The sequence below is a fragment of the Rousettus aegyptiacus genome, unplaced genomic scaffold (assembly GCF_014176215.1).
Source record: "Rousettus aegyptiacus isolate mRouAeg1 unplaced genomic scaffold, mRouAeg1.p scaffold_m13_p_1, whole genome shotgun sequence".
NCBI lineage: Eukaryota > Metazoa > Chordata > Mammalia > Chiroptera > Pteropodidae > Rousettus > Rousettus aegyptiacus.
In genome coordinates, this window is record NW_023416284.1 from 11374440 (window position 1) to 11387973 (window position 13534).

At 48.1% G+C, this 13534-nt stretch overlaps 1 protein-coding gene across 2 annotated transcripts; it reads right to left on the reverse strand.

Annotated features, from left to right (window-relative positions):
* Positions 1-7236: 7236 nt before the first annotated feature.
* On the reverse strand, positions 7237-13484 carry AKR7A2 (aldo-keto reductase family 7 member A2). Of its 2 annotated transcripts, XM_016128364.2 has the most exons (8): positions 13151-13484; positions 10538-10725; positions 10262-10366; positions 9435-9531; positions 9129-9228; positions 8421-8550; positions 7476-7664; positions 7237-7368 (listed from the first exon to the last, which is right to left on the reverse strand). In XM_016128364.2, exons 1-7 carry the CDS (start codon positions 13467-13469, stop codon positions 7503-7505), a joined length of 1101 nt encoding a protein of 366 aa, XP_015983850.1. In that variant the 5' UTR covers positions 13470-13484; the 3' UTR covers positions 7237-7368; positions 7476-7502. The 2 variants fall into 2 exon arrangements, with proteins under 2 accessions (XP_015983850.1, XP_015983849.1); XM_016128363.2 differs by having other exon boundaries at positions 7237-7664.
* Positions 13485-13534: the final 50 nt, after the last annotated feature.

The window sequence follows — 13534 nt, forward strand, 5'->3', positions numbered from 1 at the left end:
GCAGGAAGGCACAGCAGCGCTGCGCCGCTGGCGGGCGCGTCCGTCTTATCTCCATGGGCCCCAGCACCGTGGCAGGCTGGGCCCAGGCGCCCAAGACCGCCCGCGACAGCCAAGACCTGGCGGCCGTGGCCGCGACAGCCAAGACCTGGCGGCGGTGGCGACAGCCGTAGCGCAGTGCGCCGCGTTCTGGGCAGCGGCGCCCACATTCGCTATCCAGCCGGCACCACTTTAGGTGATGACTCGGGGTGGCGGCCCCGCCCGCCAGCCTTGGGGGCGGAGCGCGGAGGAGCCCTGGAAGAAGCCAACACGCAGTCCCGGCGCGGCCGGGGTAAAACCCGGGCACCAAGTGCACCCCCGGCGTAAGCGGTGGGAGGACTGTGGCTCCGGCTAGTGATTCGACCCTTGGCCGCAGGTACATGATGGGTAGCTGGTTCCGAAGGTTGCAAGCCAACGCCAAGGCTGAGGGCTGGGACTCCTGGGGGCGGGGGCGGGGGGTGCTTCCCTGCCCCACCCCGGGGTTCCTGTGCCCTGACGGAGAGGGCTTCCCTAAGGGCTAAAGGTTCTAAAAGGAGGCTTCGGCCCTGGAGGCTGTTCTGCTGCCGTGCGGTCCCAGAGGTCGGCTCTGTGGCTCTCTCAGTGAGACTTGCCAGAGGCTCCAGCACACTTCCCATGTCCCTGTGGAGTGACACGTGAGAAGCAATGAAAGCAAATTTATAAAGACTTTGTCCAGATGGCTGGGTGAGAGAATTCATAGTAACCAACTTTCACCATAGGAAATAATTGAAAAAGTTCTTCGTATGAAAGAAAATTTGTATTTGTACACACACAAAGAATGAGAAGTGCTGGAAATGGTGAATGTGGGTAAATATAATACTTTTTCTTATTTTTAACCCTTTACAAAGGTCATCGAGTTTTTATAAAGTTAAACATACACTTACCATATGACTCAGCAAAAACCACACACCAATATTCCTCGGGAACCTAGATACAAAACTGCTTTAGCAAATCAAATACAGTAGTATATAAAAAGTATAATACAACACGATTCAGTAGGTTTTATCCCAGGAATACTGGTTGGCATTGTATTTGAAAATCAATCCATATAATTAACTATATCAACGGGCCAAAAAATAAAACCCATCTGACCATCTCAAAATTCAATACCCATTTGTAAAGAAGAAACGAAACCTCTCAGCAAACTGAGACTGGAATTTCCTCAAACCGATAAAGGTTACATGCAAAAAACGTATAACGCTAACATATTTAACACTGAAAAACCTTTCCCCCTAAAACTGGGAACCAGGCAACAATGTCTGTTCTCACCACTCTTATTCGACATTGTATTGGCGATACTAGTTATCCCAACATATTTCAGTGTGCTTGTGTAATAAGAAGACAACTTCTTGCATAATTATGGTGCCATTTATCATCCTAAAAAATTAACCATTCTTCTGTGTCACCTAATACCACACCTCACTCAAATACCCCTGGTTGTTTTTCTAAAAATGCTTCAGTTGGTTTGAACTAGGATCCAAATATGATTTACACATTGCGTTGTTCCGTTTCTTAAGTCAGCCCCCCGTCTCCCCACCCCACTTTTCATTTGCTCGTTGAAGAGATCTATCAGTCGGGCTTTAGAATGGCCCACATTCTGTCTGTACAGTCATAATTTCATTTAACTTGTCCCTCTATCCCTTCATAATTCTTGTCAATTAAAAGCTAGCTTACATTCTAGTTTAACTTTTTTTTTAAAAAAAAGAATATTTCAATGATGGCGTGTCCTTCTGGATGCAGCACATCGGGGAGGCAGTGGTCGACCCACTGCTAGGAATGCTGAGCCCAAGCAGGGTTCATGTGGCGTCAGCCTGCTCCCTCCACTGTGAAGTTCCCTGTCACCTCTTGGTTTCATCTACTGATAATCTTTGCCTGAATCAATCAAGATAAGAGTTTTTGAGTCTGAGATTATGTTGTGTGCATTCTAAATACAGGTCTTAGGAGTATAACATTAACATATATAACCTTTCAGTCCTTTTAAATAAAAATTATACAGGTCTTCATTTTTAAATTTAAATTTTTGAGATATTTGATTAATATGCAGTTGTAAGAAATAATAAAGATTCCTTGTACCGTTTCCCCAGTTTCCCCCAGTCGGCAACATCCTGCAAAACTATACCACAATATCACAATCTGGAAACTGACATTGTTACAATCAAGATACTGCTGTTGTGCTGATGTCTTGATCTGGTGAAGTGTCCTCTAAATGTTATTAGATCCTACTGGTTGATAGCTTTTTTGAGTTTTCCGTATACTTGTTGATTTTCTGGATAGTTGTTCTATCAACTGTTGAGAGAAGGGTGTTGAAGTCTCCAACTATAATGGTAGATTTCTCTATTTTTACTTTCGGATCTCAGTTTTTGCGTCACATATTTTGACAGCTGTTTGGTGCTCACACATGTAAGATTGCTATGCCTTCATAGTGGGTTGACTCTTCATCGTTTTACATGTCCCTCTCTGATCATTTTCTTTGTCTGGAAGTCTACTTTATCAGTTATTAGTATAGCCGTTCATGTTTTCTCTTGATTAATGTTTGCACGATAAATCTTTCTCCATCCTTTACTTTCAACCTGCCTATATTTTGAAATGTGTCTCTGTAGAAAATATATATTAGGTCCATTTTTTAAACCCACTCTGCCAAGCTCTGTATTTTAAATGTTATACTTAGACCATTTACATTGAGCTTAAGTGTGCCGCTTTTTTTGTTATTTGTTCATTTCTCTATTTGCTTTTTCCTGCTTTCCTGTAGGATAATTGACCATTTCTTAAAAAAATAATTTTATTTTAATTTAACTAATGTATTTTTAGTACATCTCTTTGTACAGCTTTTTAAATGATTGCTCTACAGCAATAATCTACTGGTGTCATTATTTTACAAGTTTAAATGTAGCATAAAAACCTTATCACCCTCTATGTTCCTTTACTGTTTATATTTTTAAATATTTCCACTCCATGCATTTAGAACCATGTCAGACAGTGTTATAATTTTGCTTCAATCATTAAGGGTAATTTAGAAAGTTCAAGAAGAGAAGGAAAACCTATTGTATTTACTCATATTTTGCTTATCATGTTCTTTCTCCCTTCCCGGTGTTCCATGAATCCTTTTATCATTTATTTTTTGTTTAGAGAACTTCCATTAGCCATTCATTTAGTGTGGATCTGTGGGCCACAAAGTCACAGGGACTAGAGGCACCGACTCCTAAAACAACATGGGTTCTAGGAGGGCCAGCCACCCATGCAGTTAAAAATCTCTGTGTAACTTCTGATCCCCAAAACTTTGTTGTTTCTCAGGATTGGTCCCAGGAGCCCCTGCCCCCAGCAGACACCAAAATCCACAGATGCTCAAGTATACTACACAAAATGGCACACATCAACACATACAGTCAGCCTTCTACATCTGTGGACTCCCAACCACGGACAGATTAACAGTACAGGTATTTACTGAAAAAATCCACATGGAATGGACTCGCATAGTTCAAATACATGTTGCTCAAGGGTCAATTTGTAGTTCTCTTTTGGACATGACGCAGTTTATGTAGTTTTGATTCATAAAGAACTTGTTAGGGATGGGAATGTTAGATTGGAGAATTAGAGCTTCCTGTTAAATGAGACAACCTATTAGGGTCTAGTAATAGATTAGCTCAAAGGGTATTGGTGTAAGAGAGGACTACAGTCCTGGAGGATACCTGGTGCTTGGAGCAACAAGGTCATTGGAAGTGGGTGTGGACCTGCACACAAGGACACGCTGCAGGGAGGGCCCACATGCCTCACCTATTCTGGGACTTCTTGCTCCAGGCACAAGGATAAGAAAAGGAGAGAAAATAGGTGATAACATGGTGGTGACCTTGAGGCTGAATTTGGGAGTTGGCTCTAGTTTGTAATTACTAACCTGATAGTAACTAACAATAAAAAGGCCAGCCTTGTGAGAGAGAATGAAAGGCCCTGGAGTTAGGGCTGGGGAGGCTAGCATTGCCTTTCGTTCCCTCTCCCTTATCCATGTTAGTTAATGCATTTCCAGACTCCCACTCTTTCCTAACCTTCTCTGCAACAGGTATGCACAATTCCGCAGCAGGAAGTTCAAGTTCCAAGTTCAAGGGACAATAAACACCAGCAATGCCAAAGCCTCTGATTATCTGTGTGATCACTGTAGACACCTATAACTCTGTGGAGTTTGAATGAGATAAAGGACCTGAAAGTAGAACTTGATTTATTGCCACCTAGACCACTCACCAAGGTTTTGACTGCAGAGGGCTTTCATAGTTATGTTTATCTGATAACTTGATACAATTAGAATTTCCAGGTTAGAACCTGCTGTCTTCAGGTTACCATGTTAGGTTTTATCCTTCGTGACTGGAGTCCATGAGCTAGTAATTTGCCTCATATGAATTGTGAAATGCCTTTGGAAGCTATCTAAATAGCTCCACATGAAGATTACTTGAGGGACATGGCTTGGATTTTGTCCTCGTTCAAGACTTGTCCATTTTTGTTCAGGTGTGCTTGGATGACATGCAATGAGAGCATCTTCTTCCATGGAGGCTACTATCAGAATACATTGCTTAATTTCATTATCGTAAGGAAATATTTGGACATCAGTCAGCAGGTGTTATTGTACTAGTGTTTGTATGACCCATTAATGAAATAATCCAGGGGAATTTTTTTTAAGTAACCCAGCCTTAAGGTCACCTTTCAGACATTGGAGAGTGGATAAACATTCCCCACTTAGGCCTGCCCAAACAGCAGATTCATGAGCTAAACAATTCTTTTCTAAAGAAAAAGAAAAAAAAAAAAATGAAGCTTTGAGACATAATTCACATATCATACAAACACTTAAAGTGTATAATTCAATGGTTTATAGTGTATCCAGAGTTATATAACCAGCACAATTTTGGAGTCTTTTATCACCCTCAAAAGAAAACTGTACTCATTAGCAGTTAATCTCAGTTTCTTCTCAACATACTCCCAGTCCTAGGCAGCCACCAGTCCTCTATTTCTAATAGATTTGTCTATTCCAGATTTCGTACGCAAATCTAATCATATGAGGTCCCCTGACTGACTTCTGTCATTCAACATGTTTTCAAGGTCCATCCGCGTTGTCTGTTTTATTACTTCATTCCTTTTCGTTGCTGAGTATTCAGTATTCCATAGTATAGATAGTTCACCTGTTATTTAACCATTCATTGGTTGATGGACGTCTGGGATGTTTCCACTTTTTGGCTATTATGGATAATACCGCTGTGAACAAGTTTTTGTATAGACATGTTTTCATGTCTCTTGGGTATACAGCTGAGGAGTGAAATTGCTGGGTCATACGGCTCTATGTTTTATCTTTTGAGGAACTGCCAGACTGTTTGCATAGTGGCTGCAACATTTGACATTCTCACCAGCAGTGTATGAATGTTCTAGTTTCTCCAAATCCTTGTCAACTTTTTTTTTTTTTTTTTTTACTGTAGCCATCCTAAGTGAGTTCTGAAGTGGTATCTTGATGGTTTTGATTTGCTTTTCTCTGACGGGTAATGATGCTGAACAGCTTTTCGTGTGCTCATTGGATGTGCTTGCATCTTTTTTTTTTTTTTTGCCATGTGTATACTCTTAGAGAAAAGTCTATTCTGATCATTTACTCATTTTTAAATTAGGTTTTCTGATGTTCATTATTGAGTTTTAAGAGTTCTTTATATAGTCTAGATACAAGTTCCTTATGATGTGATCGGACACTCTGTGGGTTCTTTTTGCTTTCTGGAAACATCCACATTTTAAATTCTGATAATGTCCGGTGTATCTATCTTTCCTTTTGTTGCTCGTGCTTTTGGTGTCATATCTAAGAAACGATTGCCTAAACAAAGTCATGAAGATTTACTTCTCCATTGCACAAGCTTTAGTTTTAGATTTACATTTAGGTCTACACTCCATTGAGTTTTCTTGTGCATGGTGTGAGGCGGGGGTTCAACTTCATCTTTTGCATGTGCTTATCCAGTTGTTCTAGCACCATTTGCTGAAGACTCTTCATTTACTTGTCTTGATACTCACCTCTAAAAATCAATTGGAAATACAAATAAGCGTTTATTTCTGGACTCTCAATTCTACACCACTGGTCTATTCCATATGTCAGGACCACAGTCTTTATTACTGTAGCTTCGTAGGAAATTTTGAATTCAGAAATGAGAGGACTTCTTATTCAAGATTGATTTGGCTAGTCTGTTTCCCTTGAATCTCCATATGAATTTTAGGATTGGTGGGCCATTTTCTGGGGAAAAAAAAAATAGCTGGGATCTTGATAAGGATTCCATTGAATCGTGAGATCAGTCTGGGAGATTGTGTCATTTTAAGCAACTAGGTTTGGGGTGGTTTGTTGTGTAATAACTGATACACCATCGTGCTTGGAGGAAGCACCCGTTTTATTGTGGATGAAGACAAAGAAGGGTGAGTTTCTGCCGAGAATACACTTTTGTCTGCAGTATCTCTCTCTAGACAGCAAATGAGACTTTTCTTAGAACAGAGTCTTTGATCATTATATCTGGATTTTCAAACAGAGCACCTGTCATTTCAGGATGAGCAGGATCCAACTGCTGACTTTGGCTGTGGCTTGGCCCACCCCCACACCCCTCCCACAGAGCTCAAGGGACTTTTCTGCACTGGGATTGGTTAAACAGCAACCACTGGACCTGGGATTTATTTTCTCCTCCAGCCCTGGTTGCCTCTTAGTTGGAGCAGAGATTTGCTGAGGGAAATGGGGACCCTGGCTGCCCCTGGTACCCCAACTCCAGACAGCAGGAGACCCTGGGCTAAGGCCAAGAAACTAATGAGTGACAAGTCAGGAGACTTTAGCTAAAACAGAAGTAAAGCAGCTGAGAAAACTGAGAGTTAAAAATGTTCCACAGCATCCCTGGAGCCTTTATTCTTCTTGGTATTGCCTCTAATGGTAGGTTTTCCCCCAAATTACTCCATGTCTCAGTATTTTGTGAGGTAAATCTAAATGAGAGAAAATCTACTTCACGGTGTTTGGCTCTCTTTTTCTATTCTGCGTAATGGTGAGGGCCACCTCCAGCTCTGCTGCTGGGTGGTCAGTGAGGGCAGTGAGCAGGAGACCCGCTCGCTACCTCTGTCCTTTGACGACTCCAGCATGGTTCTGCACCTTTGGCGGTAAGCCCCCAGACAGAAGGAAACAAGTTGTAAGCAGTCAAGGACACAAGTTTATGGGTTCACTCTGGGCCTGGCCAGTAGCCAGGTCAAGCGCCAGCTTTATTCAGGAAACGCCCGAGTAGGGCTCAGCCCAGGACTTTACACATCGTGAAGGCAACTGTGACCCAGGCGGGCGTCCTGAAAAATAATGCACGGATCCAGATAAGAAAGACAACGCTAAATCGGCTTAAGGCAAAGACTGGCCAGGGTGAGAGAACAGGAAGGGTGATGGGAAAGAAAGAAACCTCTGGCAGTCTGAGCCATGTGGAAGCCTAGCGGAAGTAGCTGGGACATTCGTGTGCAACCATATGCCAGGCTTGATCAAAGGCCTGCACGACGGCTGGCTCCAGGGGCCCTTCCTCAGTCGCTGTCAAGTTCTGTTCCAGCTGCTCCAGGCTGGACATGCCCAGGATAACCGCATCCCCGTGGGCTCCCTGGAAGGGGAGATGGCCAGACGTCAACGCACTTCTACGCCATAGTGGCTCAGGCGGCATATGCCTCCTCCCAGCCTCACCTCTGCCAGGACATGGCATGACATTGTTTTCTTATGCTCTATACTGTTCTAGAAAATACTTAGGATGCCTTCCACAACTGTCAGCTGTAACTATGCGACTCCAAACCCTGCCTTCTTTCCACCTGCTGTCACACTGCTCACCCTCGGACAGACTTGAGTTCGCAGCCCAGTTCTGCCAGGCAGTGCCGGCATAAACTGGCTGTTGTTTAACCTTTCTGAGACTCAGTCTTCTCTATTTTTAGTGTGGTTACGGGAACAAGTAAGTACGGAAAGCACTTAGCTCTCATGTACTGAGAACCTACTATGTACATGCCAGACACTATGCAGCTGTTTATGGCTGAAGCAGATGAAAAATGTTCGCCGGGAAGACAGGGAACACCACAGTGAAGGAGACGCCCCCTCCCACCAGGAGTGAGACTAACGTGTCTGATAAATCTTCTACCCCCTTCACAGCTATGTGAGCCCGTTTCCTCATCGGTAAGCCTGGGAAGATCACACCTCAACCAGCCTGCACATGATTAAATCCCTGTTTACAAAGCCCTCACGACAGGGTCTGACGCTTAAGACGACTACTAGGAACAATGGTAGGACTGCCCATGAGAACGGGAACAGATCGAAATGTTACAGGAAGAAACAACGTAGAAATCTGCGGAGCCCCTGGGGACAGCTGGGTCACCTGGAGCTGTGAGTGGTGGTACATCCAGCGAAGCGCCGCCGAGGTCATGCTGGGAGCGCTGGTGCCATATGCAGCCTGCAGCGCCTTCTCCACCAGGGCAATGGCCTTGAAATGGTGCTCCTTCCAGAAGCTCGGCAGGTGGGAAGGGTGGCAAACGGGTCAGTACCAGGGGGTGACGCTGGGGCTGCAGACAACGAACTACCAGGGCAACAGCACCTGCCAGACCCCACAGCACACAGGAGCCAGTATCCTCTCTGCCAGTGGGTCTCCTGCTTTACTGGGCAGCAGGACCACCCAGGATGCTGGCTCCTTCATCAGAGACCGCGACATCTTCATTCCCAAGAACTCAGAGCCTGCCCTCCCTTTACCAGTGGAGCAGAGGTAGCTCGTACAGGGCACAGGCCCCAGGCTTCCTGGGCTTCAATCCAGGGCTCTATCTTTCCCTTTTGACAGGTAATGAGCATTTCTCAGAACAACTATAATTTGCAAGATCTGGCATAAGGTTCAAAGATCCTCACTTCCTCACAGAAGTCCCAAGAAAACAAGAAGCCCCACAGAGGGCTTAGTAATCCTGCAGGAGTCAAGAGACAGGTCCAGGCTGAAAGGGAAGGACTAGAGCCCCCAGGAAAGCAACCTAGAACTTCTCCACTTCACATAAAGGGGACCCCCTCGCTCTGCCAACCCTGACGCAGCCCATACCCAGCTCACCGATTCCTGTAGATCTCAGCCCAGCTATTTCCAAAAAAGCGGCCCACAGGTTGCTTCCTGTCCTTGTCCTCATATTTGTACTTGCCAGTCAGCAGGCCCCCTGTGGGAAGGCTGCAATTGAATCCCCTGGCCGACAGGTTCTCAGAGCCTGCTCTGGACGGGGTGTGTGTGTGGGGGGGGGAGGGGGGCGCGTAACCCAGGAGGGATGGAGGACACAGCTCAGCCTCTTGTCAAACCCCTCCCTGCTTCCCAAGGCCAGGGAGGCCCATCCCCTCCAGGGACAGCCTGGCCCGCAGCAGCCCGTACCAGCCAAAGGGTTGTAGGCGTAGAACCTCAGTCCAAAGTGCCTGAGGCAGGGGAACAGCTCCGTTTCCACCTGCCTGGTGGTGGCGTTGTACATACCCTGTGGGCAGAAGGGCCGGCTGGGGCGGGGGGTGGTGGTGCATGTATCTAGGGAAGGGACCCCAGCCTTCATTTAAAATCTTCACTTGAAACCTGCCCAGGACCTCAGCAATTATTTCCAAAATCACTAGTGGTGGCAGGGGATGGGGAGACAGTGCTGGGTTCAAAGAAAGGAAACAGACTAGAGATATTGTGCTGCAAATATCTGTGGGCTGGACACTGGGTTTCCAAACACAGGTGAGCCCAGCAAGGTCTCTGTCCCCAAGAGAAGTTAGGGGTTGAGTCAAAACCGAGAGGAGACAGATAATCACAATAAAGGTGGGTTCTACGATCATAGCAGGAGCTCACAGCTACTCGCTGAATGCATGAAGATGAGGTCTGGAGACTGGAGGCCCCACTGGGGCAACAGGAGAGGCACCAGGAGAAGAGGCATCTAAGTGAGACCTGAGCACTTCTGCCAGGGAGAACGGGGAGGGCTGTTCCAGGCTGACACGCACAGCAAGGAAGCGGGAGGGATGGGACCAAAGTGCACACACAGCAGGAAGGGGAACCAAGGCCAGAGTGAGCAGGCGTCTGTGGGTTGGCCTAAGGAATCTGCAAGTCATGCTGAGGGCACCTGGGAGCCATCTGTGGGCTGTGAGCGGGAGACTGGCTGCTATGGAGAGGGCATGGGGGCCATCGGAGGGGCCAAGGGAAGCTGGAGACTGAGGCCTCTGTAGCCCTGCCCGCACCTGGTAGACTGTGGGCAGGATCCAGCCGTTGCTCTGGCAGAGGGTACAGATCTCGGCCACCTCCCAGGCCACATAGTTAGAGAGGCCAAACTCCACAAACTTGCCCTGCAGGGAAGAGATTGCAATCAGTACACCATACGGCCCCAGGAGACCAGGAAGAGGAGACGTGGGTGGGGACCCTGGGAGTGGGGTCTGTCCTAGCTGTCTGCTCTGGGCCAGCCCTGGAGTCTGCACTCTCCTGGGAAATGAAGGGCCAAGAAGAGCAGTCGTCCTCACCTCCTGGTGCAGCTGATGGCAGGCGCGCAGCGTCTCTTCCACAGGAGTGCCGTGGTCAGGAGCGTGAAGGTAGAAGAGGTCCACCTGGGGGCACTGCAATCGTTGCAGTGACAGCTCCAACTGGGACCGGAGACTGTCAAGCGTCAGTGACTTCCCATCCCAGGGATTGGCCTTGGTGGCAATTTTCACTTTTGGGGGACAATGTAATAATTAAGAGACTTATTATAACCACTTACTAGCCATGCAACCCTGACTAAATTATTTAAGTTTTGTCATCTGTAAAATAGGGATGATAATAATGGAACTGTTCCTCTAAGGAAATCACGAGGGTGAAATAACGTCTTCAATGTAAGTTCTCAATGTTCACTGCTGTCATAATAATTATTATTAGTCACCAAACTGCTGGCTGTGCCAAGCCTTGCACCAGAGGCTAAGTACACAGAGATGAACGAAACACATTTGACCGTTGCCCTCACCCTTAGCCTAGAAGGTGATGTTACAATACAGTGTGAAGCACAGGAAAGCACCAGAGCTAAAGGGGCCCAGAGGAGACGAGTGTGGCCAACCCAGGAATTCCAGGGAAAGCTTCCTACAGGATGACAACCCCCTACCCCTAGCGGATTCTCCAAGAATGAGTCACACACAGTCAACAGGGAAAGGTAGGAAGCGCATTCCAGGGGGTGAGAACTAGGACGAAGTCAAAGACAAGACAATAGAATATATGAAAAGCCATACCTGCAATTCTGAGTTATAAGATCATAAACTCCGGGTAGGAGCAGTGGGTCAAGGGACAAGAAAAGGGTCACAGACCTAGTCTCAGAGGGTTTTCTCAAATACACTCCAACACGTCAGTCAGTGTGTGTTCCGCACTCTGGCTGCAATACAGAGGAAGACCTCAAGGGGGCAGGCCTGGAAACAGGCAGATAAGTAAAGAGGCTGCTGTGAGAACTGAGGCAGAAGACGCATCTCCCTGACCAGGGGCTCGGCCAAAGATCACTTTGAGAGACAGGTAGAAGGTAAAATGAGCAGAAGGCAATTAGAGTTTGTCCTCCCCTTCTAGACTCACAGGACCGTGCACACTCACTCACAGAACAGACACAGTCCTCATGAGAACGAGATAATGTCTGTCCTGACATGCAAGCAGCCTGAAGTGCTTTAAGAATGGCGGCTGTCTGGGTAGATGAGGGGATGGATTCTGCCCTTTTCATACTTGGCAAAGACAACTCAGCAGTTCGGAGTGGAGTCATCGGACCACCTGGATAGGAGAGGACAAGTCCCACAGCTTCTCAACCAGATTTTCCCCATTCCCCTGCATGCTTGCTGTGGACTTTGCTTCAGGTCTGACCTGAGGACTTTGGCTCAGTGAGAGCCTGGCCTCAAAGAAAGCAGGGAAGGGTTGGAGGAGGAAAAACAATTCAGAAACAAAACCTTCCTTATCAAAGAGAAGCGGCCAAGTGAACTAGAAAGTGTAGGGTTGAGTTACATGTTCTCATTCTGTTCCTCCGGATGCACCAAGGTACGGATCGGAGGAGGACCACGGAGCTAGGAAGAGCCTCACAGTGGAAAGCGAGAAGCCAAGTGCGGTAGTGTAACAGTAATAACATTTACTGGGTCCCGCAATGTGCCAGGCACCCTCCTGGTCACTTCTAATGGCATCCGCTAATGAAGGACAGTCCCATCACACTTACACGACCTCCGTTTAAGCCACGCCAGCCTCTGGCCATACTACCACACACCAGGCACTTCACATTTCCAAGCCGTCTTGGTACAGCTGTGTCCTCAGCTTCTAATGACCCCTTCTGCCATTCTCTGCCCAGCAAACCACTCTCTTCATTCTTAAGGGCCACATTCCATTGTTCTCTGAGTCTTTCCTATTGCCTCTCCTGTCCCTGTTGTCCCCCCACCTCAAAGTGGTTCCCCTTCTGGGTTTCCCTGCAATCAATCATTGGCTTCAATCTTCCCCTCCACACTGAGTTCCCTGGAGATAGGTCTGAGTCACTTTCCCTCCAAAAACCTCACAACAAAGCCTGACAACAGAGCCTCTCCCACACCTCCCCACTCCTCACCCTGTCATCCCTGCTCCCCAAGTCTGAACTATGGCGTCAATCGAACACAGCAGTCTAGAGACAAATGAAAGACAAAATAAGAAAGGGTTGCTCAGGGAGCGCATGGGCGGTGAGAGCAATGGGGAGACCGGCAGAGGCAGAGCGCCCGGGACCGGTGAGCGCCCATGGCAGGGTCGGAGGCGGGGACGGCATAGCTCTGGAGAGCAGTGCCTCAGAGAGGCGCACCGAAAAAGCAACAGGGGTAGAAAGCGAAGGGTTAGACCAAGATCCGGGTAAGACGTGGGGGTTCCCGAGTTGCAGCCCCCAGAGGAATAAGGGGAGGGTAAAGTAGTCAGGACAAAGCCCTGTCCTGCTGTCGGGGACAGGTGTGCACCGAGCCTAAGGAGCTGGGGATTCAAAGAGCTGCGGGAGCGCAGTGGAGGTCGGCGCCCCAAGAGGGGAGGAAGCTCTCGGTCCCTACGCAGTCGGTGCATTATGGCTGGGACCGGGTCAACACTGCACGGTGCAGGGGGAAGTCAGGGATCGGGGCGCCGGAGCCAGGCGTTACCTCTGCAGTCGCCGCCGCCCAGGCCTAGCCCCAGGTCGCCCAGGATGCTCTCGGACTGGCCGTCGCCGTACGCGAAGGCCGTGTCCAGCTCGGTGTGGCCGCGCTCCAGGAAGGCTCGCACGGCCTTGGCGCTGGCGGGTGCGTCCATGCGGCGCCCCATTTCCATCGCGCCTAGTACGGTGGCCGGCCGGGCGTGAGCGCCCGAGACAACCCGCGACGGCCGGGACATGGCGACGGCGGTGTGAACCTGCCGCGGCCGGGAACGTCGCGCACAGTGGACAACGGCGCAGGCCACAGCCCAAGACGCTGCGCGCAGCATGAGGCCGGCGCCTGCGCACTGGGGCGCCCGGGCCCCGCCCACCGCGGCGGGGAGGAGCCTGGGAG